Source organism: Quercus lobata, chromosome 1 (genome assembly GCF_001633185.2).
Source record: "Quercus lobata isolate SW786 chromosome 1, ValleyOak3.0 Primary Assembly, whole genome shotgun sequence".
Taxonomy (NCBI): domain Eukaryota; kingdom Viridiplantae; phylum Streptophyta; class Magnoliopsida; order Fagales; family Fagaceae; genus Quercus; species Quercus lobata.
In genome coordinates, this window is record NC_044904.1 from 52,696,862 (window position 1) to 52,723,428 (window position 26,567).

General features: G+C 37.1%; 1 protein-coding gene across 1 annotated transcript; it reads right to left on the reverse strand.

The window, feature by feature from the left end:
- Positions 1 to 13,308: 13,308 nt before the first annotated feature.
- On the reverse strand, positions 13,309 to 13,776 carry LOC115955474. The gene has a single exon (XM_031073601.1). The coding sequence runs from the start codon at positions 13,774 to 13,776 to the stop codon at positions 13,309 to 13,311; it is 468 nt and encodes a 155-aa protein (XP_030929461.1).
- Positions 13,777 to 26,567: the final 12,791 nt, after the last annotated feature.

Consider the following 26,567-nt stretch of genomic DNA (forward strand, 5'->3'; position numbering starts at 1 on the left):
ATGGGGTTACAAGCTAGTTGCTAATAATGTAAGTGATGTGCCAAATGTGAACTAATAAGAATTTGCTACTTTAAACAAACTACTAAAATTGCTAAAATTATTACACACACACGCACACACACACACACATATAACTAGTCGCTAACAAGTGTGATGCACAAGATTGTTTTAAACCAAATATTAACATGTTCAGGTTTAAACATTTCTCTAATTTTAATTTTTGAAAGCTAAATTGGCTCTAATGTAAGATGAAACATGTAATTATGATGAAACTATCAAAATTTCAATCATTGTAAAAAAAAATAAAATAATAACTCGGTTAAATTATGTTCAGAAGTCTCCACAGGTCCTACTGGCCAAGAATTTTGATCAGAATACAATGACAGTATTTGGGCAATCAATCTTGTAGATAACATATAATCTTTTGCAAGAAAAAAAAAAACTCGGTTTAATTTTGTTCGAAAATACACCTAAATCCTTTTGCCCAAGGATTTAGACCGGATATAAAAAAAAATTAAATAAAAAAAGAAACGCACTAGTAAAACCAAAAAAATTAAAAAATTAAAAAAAAAAAAAAAGAAACAAAGCAGGGTATATAAGACTTTTGGGCAATGATGCAGCTAGTGAACAGAAACATGCTAAGATAAAGGTAGGACTTTGCCCCAAAAGTCTAAAAACAAAAGGTAAGAAAAGAGATATCAATGCTGACTAGGCAAAATTAAGAATTTCCTTTCGATAATATTATATACACAATTCAAAAAAAAAAAAAAAAAAAAAAACTATTGGAGTTTGATATGTCCAAAAACAAGTAAAAAAAGTAACTTTCTTTAAGAGAGAGAAATTAATAAATTGTCATATCAAACTACGGAAAGTTAAGTTTAACTTTGATACAAACTGCTCTTTTCTTTTTTATAGACCTTAACGGTGTAGTTGTAGTTGTAGCTACGGTAATCAATTACAAAGTAGCCGTAGAGTCCAATAGATTCTCAAGTCTCTGTTTAATGAGTTCTCAATTGGCAGTAATCTATCGCCACGGCTTCATTTGCAGTGTAGCTGTAGCCTAAGTGTAGTAGTAATCAATCAATTGTTACGGCAGTGTCTATTCAATGCACTCTGAACCACTATTATTGTCTATTTTAAGTGTAAGGGCCAATAAAACTTATTCAAAGTATTCAACAACAAACAAAAAGAAGAAGTTCCTTTAAAAAAAAAAAATAATAATAATAACAAAAGAAGAAAGAAAGTTGGGTCTGAAATTAGAGTGTGACAATTTGAGCTTGACTACCAAGATCTCATTCAACTCATTAAAACTGTTCTCGGTTAAAAAAAAAATTAAAAAATAAAATAAAATGTAACTGTTCTCACGGGTGTGACTGGCTTCTCCCACCTAAACAACATTTGATTGTCTTCTGCATGTTTGAGAAACCAATAAGAGGAAAAGGCAAGAAAGCGAAGTAGAGATTCTGAGTACTTGTCACACCAAAACGATTGTATGCAGTGCCGATGTTTATTAGGATTGTAAACAACTCCAAGCTCAAGCTACGGAAAGCTAACTTTAAATTTGACATAAAACTGCTCTTTTCTATTTTATAGGCCTTAGCAATATAGTTGTAGCAATAGCTGTAGTAATCAATTATGTAGTAGCTGTAGAGTCCAATAGATTCTCAAGTCTCCGTTTAATGGATTCTCAACTGACAGTAATCAATTTAGCCATTTTATGATTCTCAATTGTCTTGAGATCAGTAGTTTATGATTCTACATTTAACTCATTTTACCATTTTTGGTAAATTTCGGTATTTTGTCACATAATCACATAATTAGTGCGAATTAAGATTTTAGATATTTTTCTCAGTATTTATATGTTTTGTAGCAATTAGAGCCAAATCAGATTATTATAAAAAAAATACAAACTTTTGTCAAATCCTTTCTCTTGTGAATTCTAGTTTTCTCTCTCATTTCTTTTCTCTTCACTTCCCCAGCTACAACGAACCGAAGGTGTGTTAGCCTTGGCTTTCTAGTTCAGTCTTGTCACATTGCTTCTTTTCATGCACATAAGTGTTAGATGTGTAGGACACTACTACTTATGTACAATGAAAGGCTTTTAGAAGTGAAGTATAAGCATATATTAATAGGATGTCCGACGGCGGTGTCAAATGGTTGAAAGCTCAAAAGACTTTTGGGCAATGATGCAACTAGTAAACGAAAACACGCTAAGATAAAGGCATGACTTTGCCCCTAAAGTCTTTTAAAAAAAAAGGTGAGAAAAGACATATTCACGCTGACCGGGCAAAATCAGGAATTTCCTTTGAAAATATTATTAATGAAAAAATAATAATTTTACTAATGAGGTCAAGTTAAAACTAATTACAATATACTATTAATATTTACTGTAAAAATATTGTAAATAAGTTATCCATGTATCACTAGGTTGCTTTTCACTTTTTGAATGTGTTGTGTACCTAGTATTGTAAGAATTTTTGGTATAGAGTAGGAAGTAAATTGAGGGGCAAAGAGACCCTAAAAGAGAGAGAGAGAGAAGTCTCTGGGTTTTTGAGAGCGCCGCTTTTCTTTTTGACAAATTTTGGTTTAAGCAAATACACATTGAATAAGTAAAAAAAAGTAATAATCAAATAACCAAGTATACCTTATATTTGGTTATTTATATTATATATTATGTATTTGTATCAGTTTTAGTAATAGTTTATTATATGTTATATGTTTATCAATTTTTACAATATTATATAAAAAATGATTATTACAATAATTTTATCAATTTTTAAGTCCATCCATATTTGACAATAATTTTATAAAAAAAATTTGTTAACAAGTTATTAATTGTGCAAAAAGTGATATCTTTTTTTTAAATGCCACTAATACGATCCGCAGAATTATGTTTCAAATTAGAATATCAATATGTCACATAATATCATTTTATTTGGTCCAAGAGAAATGACAAGTCGCAAAAATAAAAGCACTGTCAAACACCACATAATGTCATCCTACGAATTGCACATATATTAATGATAAAATGTACAGTACTTTAGGAGATATTTCAAAAATGGATTGGGATTTGGAATGCAATTGCATCATGCAATTTACTTTTCTACTTTTACTTTTTTTTTTTTTTAATATATTGAATGGTTGAGATTTAAAGCTACAAAAACTTTAAGTCTCAAATATCCATAATTAGATATTGCTTCATAATCTAATTATGGACTAAAACACGCTAAGATAAAGGGTAGGCCTCTTCCCTAAAAACTATCTCTCGAGACTGGATTCCAAGTCACTGTCTGATTCATTTGACCAAGTGGAAGCAGCAATCCCTTCCCTCCTACAGGAGAGAAGCTTTAAGTAAGTAGGGTTTGCAGGAGTAGCAAACTAGTCCCATCTTCTCTTCCTCTCAACTCAATAGTATGAATGCGCAACAATCCCTTGCCCCTTGGTCCTACTAACCATGAATTTTAACCGAAATACAATCTTGGCATTTTTGCCGAAAATTTGCAGATAACATATATACTGGTTTGCAAAAGAAATGGAAAAATCTTTTGCAAGTAAAAAAAAATCGGTCAAATTTTATACGAAAAATACCCCCGACTCCTACCAGCCAAGGTTCGACTGAAGTCAAACCGTAATAATGTCATAATTGATTTAATAATTAAATAATATAAAAAATTAGCTATATAGACTAAAATAATATTTACAGTTGATTAATTTATATATGGATTAAAGATAAAAATAAAATTTTCTTAATTAATTACGGAAAGTTATATAAATATTATCCTACTATTAGTTTAAATATTTCGACAAATCCGAACTTATAACAACATTTCAAAAAATTTAATTTACTAATATAATTGAATAAAATTTTATTTTAAATTTAAATATATGAAATGATATAGGAATACTTCAAGTCTCCAATTGTGAAGTATGTAACGGCTAGTACAAAAATGCAATTTATAAAAGAAAAGAAAAAATATGAATATTGACATGACCAGGGGCAGAGATATTTATGTAATTTAAAGAAGTCCAAAATACATGAGTTTGACCCACCCACAATGGAGCAATAGGTTAAATGTCTACGGGACAATAATAATAATAATAATAATAATACATAACTGACCCCACTAAGCAACAATGCACAAATTATATTGCATAACAACATATTTATCTTCCGCCGAACAGACTTCCATTTTTATTTTAGAGCCTCTCTCTTTAAATCTTTCTGACAAAGAAAAATAATCTTCTCGTCAACCAAACCACAAATTCCAGAAACTTCATTCCCTAGGTCTTACTAACCATGAATTTTGACCGGAATACAATTTTGGCCTTTTTGCACGAAAATTTATAAATAACATATATATTGGTTCGAGAAAGAAATGGAAAAATATTTTGCAAGAAAAAAAAAAGTCAATTTTTGTACAAAATACCCTCGGCTCCTGCCAGCTAAGAACTTTGTCGGAATAAAATGTCGGCGTTTTTGCACAAAAACTTGTAGATAGCATATTTAGAGATCCAAGACACAAATTCAAAAATCTTTTGCAAGAAAAAAAAATTGGTTAAATTTTGTTCAAGAAAGCCCCCAACAGGTCCTGCTAGGCAAGAATTTTGATAGGAAGACAATGTCGGCATTTTGGTACAAATACTAGTAGATAGCATATTTAGAGGTCCCAGAAACAAATAGAAAAATCTTTTCCAAGAAAAAAAAAAAAGGTTTGTAGGGGCAAGATTTAGAGCCCAAGCCCAAATGTATGAAGTCTTGGTCTAATAAGCCCAATACAATGAATTTTGTAGAGTATGGGTCAAAGAACTAGATCTTAATGAGTTGGACAACGACTAATATGGAGTTAAGAGACAATCAAGCACAAATAAAAGACATTAGTGTCCATGGATGTTCAGTCCGAGGAGGCCAAAGATTAACGTATACTGATCACAATTGAATATTAAGATTGTTTAGTATGTTACAGTGTTCTCTCTCCCTCTTTTTCCACCCCCTCCCTCATGGGGGCTCTTCCACATTATATAGCAGACACCCCTTTCAGCCTTTTGTGAGTTGTGGCAGCCAAGGCAGCATTGTTCAGGGGTCCTCTCCACATTAATGCGGCCAGAAAAGTAGCTGCAGTACATTTAATGTGGTGGTAGCAGCTTTTCCTTAGATATTTTGAGTTTTCTTTACTCTCACATGTTCATGGGGCGCATTTCAATTGCTAGAGTACACACTTGGTTTGCGTTTGTCATGTCCGAGGAGGAGTTCCTCCTCGGACCTTCTTCCCTTCATCCCCCACTAATGAGACTTGTAATGTGGATCATTTAAGTTATCTTCTCCTTCTCGGACTTGTTAGTGTCTTCGGACAAGGCTCATGGCCCAATATATTATTTTGGGCCTTAACCCCTATAATAGCCCCTCAAAACTCCAATTTTTCCCTTCCATCCGAGGAGAAAAAGCGGGGTTTTGATTTTTAAGAGATAAGACCAACTGATTTTTGATTCACACGTGTAGGAGTGATTATTTCTGATGCTTCGTAGTTTACGAGGCACTATTAATTACTCTAGGCGGTTTAATGTCCCTCGCATCCAACGGCGAAGTGCAGATCCAATGGCTGGCGTTTCTCCTAGTATTTTGAGTTGGAGTACTCTTTTCAATCTTCTCCTACTATATAAAGCCTTGAAGGAACCCCCTTTGCCTTTCTTTTTTACGAATCTTCAAGAACTTCAGAAAACTCCGGTGTCTAGTCTTTATAAAATGCACCAAACTCTTGAGTTTCCGTAGTCATTTCCTGTAAGAAGCTTTCCTTTGAAAAAATCTCTGAAAGTTTCAGAGATTGTTGTACGAGTACCCGTAAGTTCTCATTTCTTTATATTACCCTTTTTCCTCTCGACCTTCCTCCTCGGCCTTTTAGTTCATCTAGATGGGTAAATTCAAGCATTTAGTAGACATACCAGCCACTATGGAGGCTTTTAGAGCTAGGTACTGTATTCCACAGGAGGTGGTTTTAGAATATTGCCTCCCGGACCATGTACTAACCGATAGAGATACGGGTCAAGTCGTCATTCCCATGATCGCTTTCATAGAGGGAGGAATGACGCTTCCCATGCGTAGGATAACTCGAGACTACTTGATTAACCATAGGTTGACCCCCTATCAGTGCGCCCCTAACCTATTTAGGGTCTTGGGATACGTAGATGCCCTGAACGATGTGGTTAGGGCTCACGTGGCACGATGTGGTTCACATGTACGAGTGCCATAAGCTTGCCAGTGCAGGTTACTACCTTAAATCCCAGTCCCAGGATGTTAGACTAATATCCTGCCTCCCCAAGTCCAATAAGGGTATGAAGGATGATTACCTGATTGCCACAGGGGAATGGAGCGATGGTCTTCATTGTCCAACTCGAGCAGAAGATCCAGGTGTGGTACCTTTAGGATTAGTCCCCTTGGAAGGAGACTTAACCTTTTAGCTTTATTCCTTTTGCTTGGGCACTTCATCTTCTTTTGGTTAGAAAATATCCTTTTAGCGATCTGACCATAATTCCCTTCTTGGCTGTTTTGCAGATAAAGCACACGTTGCTCCGGGGCTTAGTTCAGGCCCTTAATTACCTCCTGAGGTCGGAGATTTTTGTAAGCAGGGATGGACAACTGCGTGCCGCTCATCTGATTTTGGGTTACGAGCCCCTGTCCCGTGTCTTTCAGGATGTTGGCCAATCAATAAGAGCCGGGAGTTCAAGGTTAGCTCGAATCAACGTCTCTAAGCAAGGATTTTTGGCTCGAAGGGATCTTCCATCGGTTACTTTGCTTATTCTACAAAACCTTTCACCAGCTGCACAGCCACCTCCACAAGACCATCCCGAAGCCACAGCATTTATTGAAGAGGAGATTGACTCGTCTCGCCTTTCATTAGAGGAGCAGATAGACGAGTTTTATTTTGAAGAAGACAATCCAAAGGCTCCTCTGATTAACCTCTCGGACGCTGAGGGTGAGCCAGACAGAAACTCCGACATTCGCCACCCTCCCCTTGTGATCACCTGCCCGGACGATTCCTCTGACGAAGAGGAAGATAATATGGCCTCGAACGAGGGCAATAAAAGCTTAAGGGAGCTTATGGCTGCCAGGGGCAAAGGGTCAACCTCAAAGGCGCCCACTAAGTCTCAAGCTCCCTCCAACCTTCCTCTTGCTCCTCCACAGGTCCCTGCCGACCTTAGCCTGAAGGCTAACCCTGACTTGAAAAAGAAAGGGGCAGCCAAGTCGCTCAAGGAAGGTGAGGTGGGTCCTTGGCATGGCGCAAAACACTAAAAGGTGATCCAGGAACCTCGGGACAAGAGGGCCCTGTTTGAGGATAGCCGCGACGAGCAGGATAAAGTTGAAGTGCGCGTGGCACAGCGTACTTGGGGCGCTCGGCTCGAGGTGGATGGGGCACCAATTCCTTGGAACACCTCGGTCCGAGAATACCAGAGGGGCCGAGCAAGGTACAATGCTGAAGCCCTGGAGCAGCCCATGCTCCTTCCCAGGGACATGGACTCTTACAAGCGTTTCTTGTAAAACGAACTCTTCCTGTCCCTGAAGAGGGACCTTACGATGGTAAGGCAACTTATCCCTTTACAAACATAAATACTGAATTATATTTTGTTCTAACTCATGTTGTTTTGTGATCTTTGGGTAGATTACTCAGCAAGTTTTTGTGGCCGCGGAGTGATATCGCGATGCTCGCAAGCGGACCAATGCTGAAGCCCTCTCTCGCGCCGAGATAGAGAAAACACTAGGGGCTATTAAGAAGGAGCAGTACGAGCTAACTGAGAAGTTAAAGAAGGCACAATCAGCTTGTCTAAGCGCCGAGGCTAGCTTGAAAACCGCAAAGAAGCAAGTTGAGGATCAGCGCCAGAAATTGCACGTGACTGAGATCAATCTCGCCACTAAGAAACTGGTTGTCTTAGCTCTTAAAGCCGCATTGTAGAAGGCCAAGAAGGAAATCCAGCTGGCCAAGGAAGCAACCAAGGCCAAGAAGAGGGCTGCGTTCCAACTTGGCGTGGAGGAGACACAAGTAAGGCTTGCCAAGGAGTTATCAGAGGTATGCAGGGACTATTGCAGCGTTACATGGGGCAAGGCCTCAATGTTGCGGGTGTCCCTGCAAACTCTATTTGGAGGCTGCCTAAAAACATCTTCTACCTCCTAGAGATTCGAGAGGTCCCTGCTGATGCCCCTGAATCCTCCAAGCAACCTGCGGCTATCCAGATGCTATCCCGTTAGCTGAAACTACAAAGGGGTCTAGCCAAGCTACCGACCTAGGTCAGGGAGCCGAGGGGGAGAAGGGCAAGGGGAAGAAACTTTCTTGTAATATCTTTTTGTAGTAGAAGTGTAATTTTGTTTTTGTTTACAGACATCTCGTCCGAGCGTATTGTACTATCTTTATTACTTAATGTGAATGCTCTTCCTTTCATCCTTTGTCTTTTTGTCTAACGTTGTTTGGATTTTATTGCATAATTCTAAATAAATGTAACTGTGCCTTCAATTAGAGTTTACAATAATATTTTGCCAATATGACTAAGTGATAAGGGTAAAACTATGCAGCAAATCTTAGGTAATGAAGATTGACATGCAGACAGTTAGTATACTGCGCATAAGTATAGGTTTAAATTTGCCTTGGGTCTGTTTAGGCTTTGAGTCCTGTTTAAAAATCTACATATAGGCATTTTAAGATTACGAAATGCATAGTTTTATCCCCATATGTGGTTCGAAAGACCTGACCCACTTTAAGACCCGTTTGATCTATTTAACGCCTGAATAGATATCATAAGTTATTAATTTCCCCTAAGCCTGTGGTCCAAGGAGCCATGCAGGACTTAGGTTCTGTTTAACATTTAGATAGATGTCATAAGTTATTAATTTCCCCTAAACCTGTGGTCTGAGGAGTCATGTAGGACTTAGGTTCTGTTTAACACTTGGATAGATGCCATAAGTTATTAAGCTCCCCTAAGCTTGTGGTCCGAGGAGCCATGCAGGACTTAGGTTCTGTTTAACACTTAGATAGTAATGAACCGTATGACGCGCAATTATAATAAAACATAGTGCAAGCAAAACTTCTTTTATTAATAATAATACCTTTTTAGGTTATTTATATTCCATGGGCGGGGTACAGCTTTCTCATCTAAGTCTTCCAAATAATATGCACCTATTCCTGCTACTGAAGTGATGCGATATGGACCTTCCCAGTTGGGCCCTAGCTTTCCCCAAGACGGGTTCTTGGCATTACCCAAAACTTTTCTCAGCACTAGGTCTCCTGGCACTAATGGCCATAGTTTTACATTGGCATCAAACCCCTGCTTGAGTTTCTGGTGGTAATAGGCCAATTGAATCGTTGCCTTTTCTCTTTTTTCTTCAATTAAATCCAAACTCCTTCCTAGTAGTTCGTCATTGTTGCTTGGAGTGAAGGTGCCCGTTCTCAGCGTTGGGAAGCTAGTCTCTAGGGGGAGGACAGCTTCGGCCCCATAAGTCACGGAAAAGGGAGTCTCTCCTGTTGACCGTTATGGTGTAGTCTGATAGGTCCATAGGACGTGTGGCAGCTCTTCCACCCATCTTCCCTTCGCACCATCTAATCTCTTCTTCAACCCATTGACTATGACCTTATTAACAGTCTCAGTCTACCCATTTCCTTGGGGGTAGGCCGGAGTGGAATATCGATTCATAATTCCCAAGTCGCAACAATATCTCCTGAAGGCCTTACTATCAAATTGAAGGCCATTGTCCGAGACGAGGGCATGAGGGACTCCGAATCGAGTAACGATGTTCTTCCAGATGAATTTCTTTGCATCCACGTCCCTGATGTTGGCCAGGGGCTCAGCTTCGACTCATTTGGTGAAATAGTCTGTGCCAACTAACAGGTATCTTTTATTTCCAGCTGCTTTAAGGAAAGGGCCTACAATATCCAGGCCCTATTGAGCGAACGGCCAAGGACTGGAGAGGGGATTAAGGACCCCTCCCGGTTGGTGGATATTTGGAGCAAACCTCTAGCATTAATCACACTTCTTGGCATATTCTTAGGCTTCCTTCTACATACCCGGCCACCAATATCCTTGAGTGATGGCTCTATGTACCAGTGATCTTCCTCCTGTGTGACTCCTACAAATTCCCTCATACAACTCTTTGAGTAGTAACTCTGACGCTTTGGGGTGTACATATAGCAGATACGGCCCAGAATAGAAGCGCTTGTACAGCTTGTGATCCTCGGACAGCCAGAACCGAGGAGCTTTTCTTCGTATTTTCTCGGCTTCTGATTTCTCTTCTGGTAGTGCATCATCTTTAAGAAAGCTCACTATGGGATCCATCCAGCTCGGACTCACTCTGACTTGATGGATTCGAACCATATCCTTTTTTACTACATCTGCTCTATACAAGTCCTCGACAAGGATGATTTGAGGTAAACCCTGCTCCGAGGACATGGCAAGAGTGGCCAATGAATCCGCATGCGTGTTCCCACTCCTAGAGACGTGTGTCAAGTTGAAGAATTCAAAGTCCGATTGCAAGCACCTGACCTGACTCAAGTACTCTTGCATTCTCACATCTCTGGCTTCTAGCTCACCCTTCATTTGGCCTACAACCAATCTGGAATCCGAGAACACTTCTAATGCCTTCCCCCCCATTTTCTGCACCATGGTCATTCCTTGTAATAAAGCTTCATATTCGGCTTCGTTGTTCGCGGCCAAGAACCCTAGTCTCAATGACTTTTCTATGGTAATTTTCTTAGGGGATATTAAAACTAGCCCTACCCCAAACCCCTTTTAGATTGCCACGCCATCAGCGTACACTTTCCAGCGTGAGGCTCCTTTTGCAGAGATTGTGCCAACCGATTTTCTATCCATGTTTTCCTCCTTTGCTACTGCTTCTATTGGGGGCTTGGCAAATTTGGCTATTAAATCAGCGAGGACTTGGCCCTTGACGGAGGTCTGAGGCATGTATTTAATATCGAAGGCCCCTAGAACCGTGCTCCACATGGCAATTCTTCCTGTGTAATTGGCACTCCGAAGTACCGACTTGAGTAGAAGCTGAGTTAGAATAATGACCGTGTGCGCTTGGAAGTAATGAAGGAGTTTTCACGTGGCATGTACTACTGCCAAAATCACCTTCTCCAATGGTAAATAACGCACCTCGGCCTCATGTAACGATTTACTCACATAGTAAACTGGCCGTTGTATGCCACCATCAATTTGTATCAATACCAAGCTTACAGCGTGAAGGGCCACCGCAATGTATGTGAACAAAACCTCGTCGGCCTTAGGACTAGACATAATAGGTAGCCGCGATAGGTATCCTTTAAGTTGCTGGAAGGCTAAGGCATAGTCCTCGGACCACTCAAATCCTTTCCATTTGTTCATCAGGAGGTAGAAGGGTCGGCATCGGTCCGCAGATCAAGAAATAAACCAATTCAAGGCCGCGATCATTCCAGTGAGTCTCTGGATTTCTTTTGGGTTTCGAGGAGGTTGCAGATTGTGAATTGCTTTGATCTGATTTGGGCTCACCTCAATTCCCCTGTGAGTCACCATATAGCCCAAAAATTTGCCTGACCCGACACCAAATGAGCACTTAGAGGCGTTGAGACGCAGTCTACGTTTCCTCAAGATGTCGAAAATGACTCCGAGGTCTCCCACATGCTCGGACACCACTTTACTCTTTACTACTATGTCGTCTATGTAGATTTCAATACTCTTGCCCAGTTATGGCTCAAACATTCTAGTCATCATCCTTTGGTAGGTAGACCCTGCATTCTTCAAACCGCAAGGCATCACTTTATAGTGGTAGTTTCCAATAGGAGTCACGAATGCCGTTTTTTCTTTATCACCCGGGGCTAGTGGTATTTGATAGTAGCCCTGAAAGGCATCCAAGAAGCTCATTCGAGGATGGCCTACAGTTGCATCCACTAACTAGTCTATCCGAGGCATTGGGAATGGGTCTTTTGGGCACGCCTTGTTCAAGTCTATGAAATCTACGCAAACTCGCCACTTCCCACTCTTCTTCTTTACCACTACAGTATTGGCCAACCACTCGGGGTAGAAGACCTCTTTGACAGCCCCTTCTTTCTTGAGCTTCGTTACTTCATCCCTAACAACATTGGCATGCTCTTTTAACGGGCGTCAGGGTGGTTGCTTTTTGGGAATGACAGATGGGTTAACGTTTAGGTGGTGGCAGATGAAGCTCGAATCAATCCTTGGGCCTCGTAGGCGTCCCACGCAAACACGTCCACGTTTTTAAGAAACCCAATCAGTTCTTCTTTCTCTTAGGGAGGTAGTTCTGAGTCGACTTGAAAGAACTTCTCTGAATCAACGTCAACAATCACCTTTTCTAGATTTTGGCATTTTAGCTCCTCGACTGGCTCATTATCGGGGCAATGTCGGGGTGGCTGATTGCTATAAGTCCTTTCGAGTAGAGGCCAAGGGCTCAGCACTGGGTTGGCGTGAGATGGTAGCCACTATGCACTGTCTGGCCATGGTCTGATTCCCCAAAATCTCCTCGACTCGGCCTTCAGATGGGTACTTCACCTTCTGGTGAAGTGTAGAAGAAACAGCCCCTAAGGCATGAATCCAAGGTCTTGCCACAATTGCTGTGTAAGGCGAATAGGCGTCAACCACAATGAAATCCACCTCCACCACGTCCGAACCAATCTGTATGGGCGGTCTGATTTGGCCCCTTGGTGTAACGGTCTTCCCTTCGAAACTAACTAAAGGAGAATCGTACGCCATCAGCCCCCTGTACAGGTCGGGGTACATTACTTCCACAGCACTGCCCTGATCTACCAATACTCTCTTCACATCAAACCCCCCAATTCAGAGTGTAACAACCAGAGCATCGTCGTAGGGTTGGATGGTTCCAATCTTATCCTCGTCCAAGAATCCCAGCACAGGCAAGGCTCCTTTCCTGGACTTTTTAGACTCCCGATCGTTGTCCTCAGTGGAGAGCCGAGCCACAGACATTACTCTGGACGGATAAGAGCTGGTCCTTCCTAGAGTAGCAAGGATGACATTTATCGTGCCCATGGGAGGTCTTAAAGATATGTCTCTCCGGGGTTCTTGGTTTGTCTGGCCTGGATGACCACTAGAAGGATGCAAAAGGTGTCTCAGTTTCCCTTCTCGGATGAACTGATCCAAGTGGTTCTATAGGTTCCTGCAGTCTTCAGTAGTATGTCCGTGGTCTTGGTGGTACTGACAATACAGACTCTGATTGCGCTTTGTGGAGTCTACAGCCATCTTATTTGGCCACTTGAAGAATGGCTCATTCTTGACTTTTTCTAAAACTTGGTGTACCGGTTCTCTGAATACGGCGTTAACCATCTACATGTTGGCTGATCCTGATTGCCCTGCGAAATCTCTCCTCGGCTGGTTATTGTTGTATCGTTCCGACCTGAAATCATTCCTCTTTTGAGGGGTGATCTTCTCCTTTCCTTTCCCTTGCAGTTGGTCCTCTTCCACCCTTTTGTATTTGTCAATCCGATCCATAATTTGACGAACGCTGGTGACAGGCTTACCAGTCAAGGATTTGCTCAAACTGTGCTCGATGGGGAGACCAATTTTAAAAGTATCGATGGCGACGTCGTCAAAGTTGTTGTCCATCTCATTGTACATTTCCCAGTATCTGTCCGAGTATGCTTTTAAAGTTTCTCCCTCACGCATGGATAATGACAACAATAAACTTAGAAGCAGAGGAGCCCTACTGTTCATAATGAAACGAGAGCCAAAGGCTTGGGTGAGCTGCTTATAGGAATCTATGGAGTCCGTTTTCAAGCTGTTGAACCACCTCATCGCTAGGGGTCCTAGGCTGGACAGGAAAACCTTGCACATCAAAGCTTCGTTCTAAGAGTGGATGGCCATTCTTTGATTAAACTAGCTCACATGCTCCAAAAGGTCCATTTGACCATTATAAACGATGAACGTAGGTTGATGGAAACGTCGAGGTAGTCTAGCCCCTTCTATCTTACGCGTGAAGGGGCGACTTAGAGATCAAATCCAGGACTTTATTCATGGCATCATTACCCAGGCCCTTACTAGATGGTCCCTTGTGCTTCCATCTATGATGGTGCTCGTCTTCATAAGAGAGGGTCTCACTTGGGGGAGTTCTTAATCTCCACCTGTAATTGTCGTCCTCTTCATCATTAGAGGATATGTCGAAGCTAGAAGGAGACCGCCTTCGTTGTGCATGGCGCAGTCTCTTTTTTGAGTCGTCTATCTCTTGCTACATGGCTCGATGGTTGTTTTGTCTCTGGGATATGCGACTGCCCACTTAAAAGGGGCTTTTGTTCATCTGGGTGACATGCACACTCCCCTCTAGATTCCTTTCATTTTCCTGATTTTGTTCAAGTTTAGGGTCAGGGAAATTACCCTGTCGTTGGGACCCTATGGGTTCTGTCCGTTGGGGACTTGCCTAGCGCGGGTTTTCCTGGTGTAGACCTGATCCTTCCATGTCTAACTGTTGCACTCACTAACATACAAGTTCTTCCCACAGACAATGCCAATTATAGGGGCAAGATTTGGAGCCCAAGCCCAAATGTATGGAGTCCTGGTCTAATAAGCCTAATACAATGAATTTTGTAGAGTATGAGTCAAAGAACTAGATCTTAATGAGTTGGACAACGGCTAATATGGAGTTAAGAGACAATCAAGCACAAATAAAAGACATCGGTGTCCATGGATGTTTAGTCCGAGGAGGCCAAAGATTAACGTATACTAATCACAATTGAATATTAAGATTGTTTAGTATGCTACAGTGTCCTCTCTCCCTCTTTTTCCACCCCATCCCTCATGGGGGCTCTTCCACATTATACAGCTCCTTTCTGATCATCTAGACCTTCCACTTGTTGATCATCTGGATCCCCACTTGTGTACCTATCCCATCAGACACCCCTTTCAGCCTTTTGTGAGTTGTGGCAGCCAAGGCAGCACTGTTCAGGGGTCCTCTCCACATTAATGTGGCCAGGAAAGTAGCTGCAGTGCATTTAATGTGGTGGTAGCAGCTTTTCCTTAGATATTTTGAGTTTTCTTCCCTCTCACATGTTCATAGGGCGCATTTCAATTGCTATAGTACACACTTGGTTTGCGTTTGTCATGTCCGAGGAGGAGTTCCTCCTCGGACCTTCTTCCCTACTGATGAGACTTGTAATGTGGATCATTTAAGTTATCTTCTCCTCCTCGGACTTGTTAGTGTCCTCGGACAAAGCCCAAGGCCCAATACATTATTTTGGGCCCTAACCCCTGTAAGGTTAAATTTTGTTCAAAAATGCCCTAGGCCGTGCTGGCCAATAATTTTTTTTGGAATATAATGTTGGCGTTTTTACACAAAAAATCTTTTCCAAGAAAAAAAAAACTCGGTTAAATTTTGTTTGGAAATGCCAATAGGTCCTACGGCCCAAAAATTTTGACCGGAATACAATGTCGCTGTTTTTGCACAAAAACTTGTAGATAACATATATAGAGGTCCGTAAAACAAATGGAAAAATCAATTGCAAGAAAAATAAAAACACAGTAAAATTTTGTTCCATTATTTAGAAAAGGGGTCCATTATAAGCAATTAAAGGCCTATTTAGTACACATGTTCAAACACATGTTTTCAGTTTTTAAACAACATTATACATATTTTTTTATACTTTTTCACCTATACGTATTTTCAAAAACACTTAAAACTGATGTTTAAACACGTACCAAAATAGTTTGAAAGTTGAAACAAATGGTACAGTAGTGTTGACCTAAGCTTAAGTACTCAGGCCAACCTGACCACAAGCCTGACCCTCAAAGATCATTGGCAATTAGGTTAAGGTAAATATGTTATGATTTTTTAAAGTATAATCAGAAGGAAAATTCAAAAAGTAAAAATTAAAGCTGACAGCAAAATTTGCTTGCAAAACCCAATATTGGATCAGATACCCAAAAAGCCCAAACGTACATTTTGGCTAGTATAGAGTCATGTGACCCAAGGCCTGTACTAGCCCTATAGAGGCAGAACCATATACTAACATACAGATCCATGCTGTAACACAATACCATCCACTACTTATTAATTAATACATGATATCTGTGAGACGGGCAGACTGTGTGAAGTGTGAACCCACATCAAATCTTACAAAATCCAAGTCTTTGTAAGCCTGGGAGTGTGTGTTTTGCAGGGCTCGAGGCAAAACGGCGTCTTTTTTATCTTTTTAATACATTTTTTTTTCTAAAAACATAAGTGGCAAAACCATAACTCAGACGACATCTTTTTTTTTTTTTTTTTTTTTTTTTTTTTTTTTTCAAAAAATGCAAGTGCAAGACACTGGAGTTACTGACACACGTTTTTTTACTGAAAAAAATAGGAGTCGTTTGGTGCTTATGTCCACCATTTTCAGTTTTTTTTTAAGGGTCCGATTAATGTGTAAACTATCTATTTTTGGATGCAATTTCTCAAGAATTGAAAAAACTGTCAATACTTTTTCAATTTTCAAGAAAAAATTTTCCAAGAAATAAAAAATATTGGGGCACACATTAGAAAAATAATTTTTTTAAAATATGTATAATTAAAAAAATGTTTAAAAAATTGTTTAAAAATTAAAAATATGTATTTGAAATGGTATAACAACAGCCATAGCCTCCTGATACTCATTTATGTGATAAGAAATCAGGAATCAAAGCTCCCTACGCCTTTTTTTAGTGAACTCAAATTGTAAATAAACTAGCGTGTAAACTTAACTATCACCATTTGGGTTTAACATGTATAAAATTTGCAAATTGTGGAGATCAGAGATATATGAAAAGTAGACATAGACTAACCTCTAGAAATCTTTTTTTAATTTTTTTTTTCTTTCAAAAATCACAAGTGGCACGACTGTAGCCCATACAACATCTTCTTCTTTTTTAATATTTTTTTTAACAAAAAACGCAAGTGACAAGACTGCAACCAATTCGGCATCTTTTTTATATATATTTTTTTTCAAAAAATGCACGTGAAAGGACACTAGAATTATTAGACAAAACCACTCAGTAATGAGATTATTTCTCCTTACACACTTTTTTTGAAACTCGTTAACTTCTTTTTTATAATTTAAGTAAATCAAGGGCTTTTTCAACAAAACAAAAAAAGTAAATCAAGGGCAAATGTCATTTTTTTTTCTTCCGTATGAGCCATAATTCTAGAAGAAAAATGATGCTGCTTAAAAGCCCAGCAAAGTCCTACCATTAATTAGGTGAAAATTAGCAGAAACACACATACACACAAAGTCTAGACGAGAGAAGAGTAAGCAAATTGTCAATTAGATTGCCAAGCCAGATTTGGTATTTATATTTGAAAGAAAACAAAACAGCATTAATTTGGCAATACCACAAAATTCAGACAATTTAAAATTCATGGTAGTCTTTGATCTAAACTTCTTGAGTTCTTGTTTCACCGTCAAAAGGAAAACATCAGTCAGAACATTTTTCAAATGCAGAGAAGCCTTGAGCAGCTTCAAATCCTAACAATAAACTAGTAGGAGAAAAATAGTTATTTTACCACTATCTAGTAGAGAAAAAGAGTCACAATTTCAAATTTTTTCTATTTAGCTTATTTTTGCTATCATTTATGAATGTCACTACACTTTTTAGTACTATTTATGGGTCTCGCCATATAATTTTAGCTAACTTTTACATTTACCTACAGTACTTTAAACAAACAAAAAAATTAGTTTCAGCAAAATAAGTGAATTCTAAACAGACTCTTATGTCTTAAGAGGTATCTTTTCATCATCACCAAGCTCCACTTGAGTGGGTCCCATGGTAGGTGATATCCCCTGTACAAGAGGAAGTGAGTATACTTCAGCGAGTCAAATAATACAACAAAAAAATTTTCAGTTTCAGTAAAATAAGTTAATTCTAAATAGACTCTTATGTCTTAAGAGGTATTTTTTCATCACCGAGCTCCTCTTGAGTGGGTCCCATGGTAGGTGTATCCCCTGTACAGGAGAAAGTGAGTATACTTCAGAGAGTCAAATAATAATCATGACAATGAGGGACATGTTATGCATTTTGAAAAATTGAAGAGGAATGCCTTTTAGCACAAGCACATAGCATAATTAAATTTCTAATTTCAAAAAAAAAATTTCTAATTTATCGTTTTCGTTCACACAGTAAGGAAAGCACATAAAATACAACAAAAAAAAACATGTGACCAAAGACATGTATGTGTAAGAAATACAAGCATGTATATGTATGCCACTATGAAAACAACATTTGTTTTCAGTTTTTAATTTTTCAAAATAAGTTCTTCTATTTTCATACATTTTCTCATGATTTTGATCGGCAAGTTATCACTTTTTTCATAAACTTTTTTTTTTTTTGCCGAATACTTTTTTCATAAACTTATCATTATTTTTTTCCCAATTTCATATATATTTTTTGATGGTAAGTATTGAGAATATAAGAAGAAGATGTTATCCAATTGAGAATTTGTCAAAATTCACCTCCAATAAAAAAGATATTAAATAAATAAATAAAATTATAGTTTAGGGTTATAACTAATTTTGAAACTAAATTTTGTCATTTTAAAGATAGCTTCACTACTCCTGTAAGGACAAGATTTGGAGCCCAAGCCCAGATCTTATGGAATCTTGATCCAAAGAGCCCAATACAATGAATTTTGTAGAGTACGGGTCAAAGAACTAGGTTAAAATGAGTTGAGCAACAGCTTGCATGGGATTTGGGAGTAACTAGACACGAATAAAAGCTATCATGGTCAAAGGACTTTCTGTCCGAGGAGGTTAGAATTTTACTTATGATTACAGATCACCACATCAGGGTTCTTTTACATGCTCCCGTATTCTTCTCTTCTTTTCTTCCCACCCCCCCCCCCCATTTTCTGGGAGCTTTTTTACATTATATAGGCTATCTCTAATCATCTAGACCTTACACTTATTGATCGCCTGGACCCCTACTTGAGCACTCATCCCATCAGACACCCCTTTCAGTCCTTTGTGAGTTGCGGCAACCAAGGCAACACTGTTCAGGGGTCTTCTCCACATTAATGCGGCCAGAAAAGTAGTTGTAGTGTATTTAATGTGGTGGTGGCAGTTTTTCCTTAGATATTTTGAGTTTTCTTTCCTTTCACGTGTTCAGGGAATGCACTTCAACAGTTTGAATATACATTTGCTCTGGGTTTACCGTGTCCGAGGAGAAGTTCCTCCTTGGACTTTCTTTTCTTTGTCTCCCAATGATGACGCTTGTATCGCAGATCACCTAAGTCATGTTTGTCTCCTTGGATTTGTTAGTGTCCTCAAACAAGGCCCAAGGCCCAATACATTACTTTGGGCCATAGCCCACACAACTCCCATTACCCAAAAAAAAAAAAAAAAAATCATAACAGAAGAACCTCTCGTTAAAAAAAATTAATGCAATTTAACAGTTGGAGGTAGGAAATTTTCTGCCAATAGGCTACAAGTAAAATTTTAGCTTCACAAGCTCTTCTATTTTTTTTTTTTTTTTTTGGTTAATGATAATAATTTACATCAATTATAATTTAAAATTAGTATATTTATCAATTACCAAAAAGAAAAAAATCCTAAAAGCATGATGAAAAATTTATTTAACTCAAGAGCTCAAAATGCCCGTCACTTTTTTTTTTTTTTTGGGTGATTGGATTTTTATGCTGTAAACAAACGAAAAATTTGAACGGACTGAAATGATAAAGGTATGATTTAAAAAAGTTACTGTTAAGCATAAAAGCCAAGTAGTACATTAATCATTTATGTGAGAAGCGTTTTCATTGATGAGCATGTGAGCAGCTTTTTTTATCGGTAATCGATGAGAAAACCATTTTCTCCGAGCAAAAGATCTGAATCTGAATCCCCGGAGAGCTATCCACGACACACACACGTCAGTCAAATCCTTTTATCTTTTTGGAGTAGCTCTAGTGCCTTAAATCATGCTTCATTCAATAATGGGACAATACATTCAATCAATCAAGGAATGGAGGCAGTCAAGTAGGTAAATCATTTCATCAAAATCTACTACAGCCGAATACATTTGAATTCAGATACTGAAAATCTAACTGGAACACACACAGTCAGAGAGCTGTTCAAACGACGTTTTGCATCCAGTTTCTGTTATTCTAAGGGATTGAGATCCGTGTAACTCCCTAGCTATTGCACGGGATGCATTACCTCAAATTCTAGCCATTCATTCAATCTAACGGCTCTAAAACAATTCCGCATCATCAATCCGCGTGACTGAACTTCCATATTCAAACGTTATTTTGAGTGGCATTGATGAGCTAGAAAGAGACTGAACATATAGATAAAGATGCAAGAAACCAATGCCCAGAAAAATATCATACATAAATATCTCTCCCGTCTTGTCATGTCAATATTCATTAGTACACTTTTTCTTTTCTTTCTAAATTGTATTTTTCTCACCTTAATATCTCCACCGAAACAACAAAAAAGAAAGCATAAAAAGAGAATCAAAAAATAATAAAATATTTAATTAAAATGATAAAATAATAAAATATTGTATGTGTATTGTAAAGTTGTATATTAAAATAAATAAAATAATGTTTTGTTGTGTCAAAATAACTTCTTTTCTTTTTTTATAATTTTATTTTATTATTTTGATAAGAACACCTTTCAATAAACCAACATAGAAAAACAGAGGAAACAAAGATACAAATATTACATCACAGACAATCCTGAAGGATCAGGTGTCTCACTATGGACGGGGAACATTCTTCCCAGACCTGACTCACTTCCTTACACTTTGCATAAAAAATGCTGAAACAAATGAGAGCCGTCCTACCATTACGATAGAAACACATAGCAACACAAAGAGCTTCAGGGAATCACTTAATCCCTCGTCAAAACCTCTTGAAAAGTTAGTGCCCAAGTTAGAGCATCCTCAGCAGATTTGGCACACCAAAAAACCCTACGTTCCAAATCTCATCATTTTTGCCACATGTGAATAGTATCGTTCCATTTTGGAATGGAACGGTATGGACAAGAATGCTAAAAAAAAAGAAGCTTTTTATTCATTTCTCTATCATCCTTTTTTACTTTCTCTCTTCTCTCTCTTTCTTGGTGTTTAGTGGGAAGAGTTAATATATTATTTTAATGTGTAGTAAATATTATTTTAATGTATAAAATTGAATGATAAAACTTCTGATAAATGGGATGTTGTAAAATAATGTAGTAAAATAATAAAGTAAGCTTTTGATATATCAAAATAACATTTTGTATAGAACATCTGCTGTGGATGATCTTATGTTAGGGTTTTCAATTTTCGATATTTTTTTTTCAAAAATAATTAATTATTGTGAACGGACACACATTCATGTTGCTAAAACATAAGCCGCCCCATCTAAAACTCTTTACCCTTACTCCTCACAATTGGTGGCGCATTTCTCGGATTTCGTTTCCCCTCAAAAGCCTTCCTTTCTTGTTTCATATTTCCACAATGGACCAAGTCAAATTAAGTTACGTCCCCTAGAAACCTGTCATGCTTCTGTATGCAATAGGAACCTAAGGTTAAGTAAAGGGGACCATTATAAGCAATTAAGGGCCTATTTAGTACACATGTTCAAACACATATTTTCAGTTTTTAAACAACATTATATGTATTTTTATATACTTTTTCACCTACATGTATTTTCAAAAAAACTTAAAACTGATGTTTAAACACATGTACAAAAATCGTTTGAAAGAAGGCTCAGAACGTTTAGCTATTATTTATAGAATTTATTATAAACTTATGAAAACCACCCTTAACCCTCAATCCATGGTTGAACCATCCCCTAAAGGATACACTCTCCTTCTTCAAGCCTCAACCCCAGATAGTAGACTTCGTGTACCCAAACAGATACAATGGAAAGACATAAACTTTCCTGAACAATGGAAATTACAAGCCATTGCCCCCACACCGAAGATAGAAAACATTGAACCAGACTTCATAGCACAACAAACAGATGGTATAGTTATTATTGCCTTCAACAATAATGACAAACAAATTGACAACCTTATCAGACCCAGTAGTTCTTTAGGCAGAAAGACCCCTATGATGTTTACCCCTAGAAGCTCCTTCTCTGCCAGGACATCTTTCTCTAACTATAGACCTTTACCTCCTCAGAATCTTCCTCCAATTATACACCTTCCCCCTATAAACACTAAGAAAACCCCTGTTCAAACAGAGACAGTTTATTTTCTGACAAATACCACACAACCTACCCCTAACGTTCACCAACCCCTTTATTAGCCCCAACCTCAACCTGATTCTCCTACCCACACAGACATATTAGGATTTACTGAACATGATAGACAAATTAATGTTTTATCTAAAGAATTTGTTTTAGATAAAGAATTATTAAAACATGACTATTTAAACCTGAAAATATTGACAGGAAAAACCAGTTTTTTGAACAATATAATGAATAAGAAAGGAATAATTTAAGAACTAAATATTATGAAATGGTGACAGACTTGCAGACTCATTTTAGTTTCTTTGACTTTTTGGACTATCATAACAAAAAGTTAAGTGTAATAGAGAAAATATTATCATGGACAAAGACAGAAAATCATGTAAAGGTGTACCAAACTTATCCACCCTTTGAATCAGTCATATTGAATCAAAGCAATGGAGTTCAAGTTTCGGCTACTCCTATTAAAAGACCTAGTCTAAGTGATGATAATAAGAATCTAGATAGTATAATTCAACAAAATAACTATACTAATATATATCTAAAAACAATTGGTCAAAAGCTACAAGATATAGAAGACAGAATAACAACCCCTTCTACTTCCATTAAAAAAGAAAATGCGACTAATATCCGTTTATTTATCCCTCATGAAACACCTCCTCATCTTAGAGCACCTTTAAAGTGACCCATGACAGAAAAAAAAACGGATAATTTGCTTGATGAAATAAATAAATAAATAAACTAGATTTAATGAAATTAGAGTCACAAAAAGACATGGACCCACTAAATAATAGGAAGTTAAATACAATAGGAAGAACTGAATCTTCAAAGGATGAAGATTCAAAAGATAATCAATTGATAGATTTGACAGATTCGTTAAATATAGATAATTTAGAATCACAATTTACTGATAAATTATAGATTAATAAATTAACTTTATCATCTTCATCACAAGACCGTAAAAAAGGAAGAATTGAGGAACCATATCCCAAAAAGAACTGGTATCCTAAACCTACTCCTCTTGATTTGCAGTTTGAAGAAAGACATACTTTTGTTAATTCATCTTATTCACCAGATTTAATTTATGAATGGAATATTGATGGAATGTCAGAATATGAAATAATAAATCTTTTACATGAAATGACTTTGCTCACTAACGTCTATAAGAATCATGGGAAACTAGATCACCAGACAGCCCATTTAATTGTCACTGGTTTTACTGGCCAATTGAAAAGTTGGTGGGACCACTATTTAAATAATGATGACAGAAATGGAATATTAACAGCTGTTAAAAGAGAAACAGATGGAAGCGTTATCATGACAGACAACAACCTTCACAAGATGCAATTAATACTTTAATTTTTACCATAATTAAACATTTTGTTGGAGATCCCAATCAATATAAAGAAAGAGTTTCAGATGTTTTAATTAATTTAAGATGTCCACAACTTTCAGATTTTAGATGGTATAAAGATGTTTTTATTTCAAAAGTTTTAAGTAGGAATGATTGTTGATAATCATACTGGAAAGAAAAATTTATTGTTGGATTACCTTACTTCTTTGCTCAAAAAGTCAGACTTGATCTAGCCAATAATGGTGATGGAACTATAGACTATCCTAAATTAACATATGGTGACATAATATCTTCAATCAATAAGACAAGTTTATGGTTATGTAATGATTTAAGATTGAAAAATCAGATAGAGAAAGAAAAAAGATATTCCTAAAAGGAGCTAGGAACATTTTGTGAACAATATGGTTTTGAACCATTGATTGCTCCCTCTAGGAAATGAACAAAAGAAAAGAAAAATACAGATAGATACAAGAATAATGACAGAAGATATCATAAGGGTAGGACTAAAGAAAAGAAAGAAGAATCCAAAAGAAAGAAACATGATAGATATAAAGAAAGAGACATTATCTACTTCAAATGTGGCAAAAAGGGACACACTAGTAGATACTGTAACTTTCAAAGAAAGATAAATAAACTTGACATAATAGGAAAGTTAAAAGATAAATTAATGAGTATAATAGAACAGACAAATAGTGATGAAACAGACAATGAAATTCACCAGATAGACAATTATGATACTACCTCATCATCAACAGATATATCTTCAGACTATGGAAAAGTTAAATTATGCGATTGCAATAATCCTGATAATTGTTATTGTAAAAGAAAACTAAAAATAAGTGTTTTAACAAAACAAGAAAATATGATAATGGACTTAATAGACAAACTTCCAGATTTACAATCTAAAAAAGATTATTTATCTAAATTGAAAGAAACTTTAACCCAATCTGACAGGCCAGAAATAGATTTGAAAGATTATAAGTCAACTTATAATTTTTCAAAAATTACTGATAGATTCAAACCCAGTAAACCTATAGCAATAACAGATTTACAGATAGATGTCAATAATCTAAGAAAAGAATTAAAAGAATTAAAATCAAAAAATTCCATTTTAAAGGACATGATTGATTAGATAGCCGCACAAGTAATTAGTGTAAAGGATAGAATTAGATATGTTAATAAATCCTTGACAGACTCCTCTCTCCTTGACGGAAATAATTATGTGGATAAAAGTTTTCATAAAGATGAATATAAAGACGAATTTTTAAATATGATTGATAGAATGGTATTCTAGAAATGGTATACTGAAATAACTTTGGTTGTTCATAAAGAATTTTCGTTAACAATTGTTGCACTTGTTGATTCTAGAGCTGATATGAATTGCATTCAAGAATGATTAATACCGTCCAAATATTATGAATCAACAACAGACAAATTAACCCACGCCAATGGTGATAGACTTAAAATAAGCAATAAATTAACTAAGGCATATATACACTATAATGGAATCAATTTCAGAACACCTTTCTTTTTGATAGACAAGTTGTCCTCTAAAGTTGTTCTTGGGAGTCCCTTTTTAGCTTTACTTTATCCTTTTTCCACAACAGACAATGGAATATGTACTAATATCTTGGAAACGGAAGTAAATTTTAAGTTCAACCTACCTCCAATCCCTAAGGATATACATTTGCTAAAAGAAATCTCAATATTTAAGAACATAAATACTGATGAGCCAGTAGCAGATAATGATGAGATTACAACAAACGAGATTACTACGATGATACTGCTCTACCCAGCAGCACTTAAGTATTAAGTATATGTATATATATATTATTTTCAAAAACAATTATCTCTTTTCAAAAAAGTTTATTTAAAGTTTGCTTTCAAAAATAATTTTTGTATTTTATGCCCTTCCCTAATCCTCCCAAAATCCTATGTCCCTTTCAAAAATAGACAGATTTTTTCCTTTGTTTAGACTCCCTTTGTAAAATTTGATACTACGACAGATGCATGAAGGCCTTCAATTAAGCTGTACTTGCACAATTTGTTAATTTTAAAATTAACGGTCAATTGCTTGGCAAGCAAGATAGCCATCATAAGGCTAATAACAAACCACATAACAGACCACATTTTGCCAAAACAGAAATCCCCAATGAAGATTTCAAACAGAGCATGAAGGCTTCTCAATAGAGACAATATCCCTTCAAGTAGTGATTTGCAGAATGTCTAGAAAATTCAAACAGATTACTATTCATCAGCATGACAGATCACTATTCACCAGCATGTGTGAATAGCTTCCAGAAACTCTATGAAGATTCCATGAGCAATAAGATAATTCTAATCTACGCAGATACAAATTGATAGATAGAATGCTCTCCCGAACAGGAATCGGCGACAGTTCACTAGGATAGATCACTATTCACTAGGATAGATCACTATTCATCAGCACGTGCAAATAGCTTCCAGACAGATCCAAGACAATCCAAACAGATACAGGCAAAGAGCCACAGGTCACTACTGTTCCATACAGAGGTCACAGGTCACTACTGTTCCAAACAGATCCAGAAATAACAGAGAAATATTCTTGACAAAACACTATTCACTTGCATGTGACAAAAAGTATCCTGACAGATTTCGATTCTCAGAATATATGGTTCTACCGATAGTTTAACTTGAGTTAACTTTACTTATTCAGGTTAATTTACCATGGTTTACTACATCTATAAAAGCAACGGACTACGTAGACAGAAGAAAGGCTTCAATTCTAGACTTCTAAATTCCAAAAAGTTTCTAAGATTCCAAGCTTTAGAAAGACTTTGTAATAGCCTTCCCTCTCCTTCTCTCCGAAAGACTTTTGTACTCTACTCTCTTTTTGTAACCTTGTAACATTTCCTCTTCAGATAGACAACCTTGTAACCTTTTAGTTTTTAAGACAGTTTTATTTTATAATCTTGTAACTCTTCAGACAGTTTATTTTCAAGCTTCTATCAAAGACAATTGTTTTTCAAGTTTATCAAAGACAGAAGTTTTTATTCAAGTAAGGTTTTATTAGTTTCAGTTTTC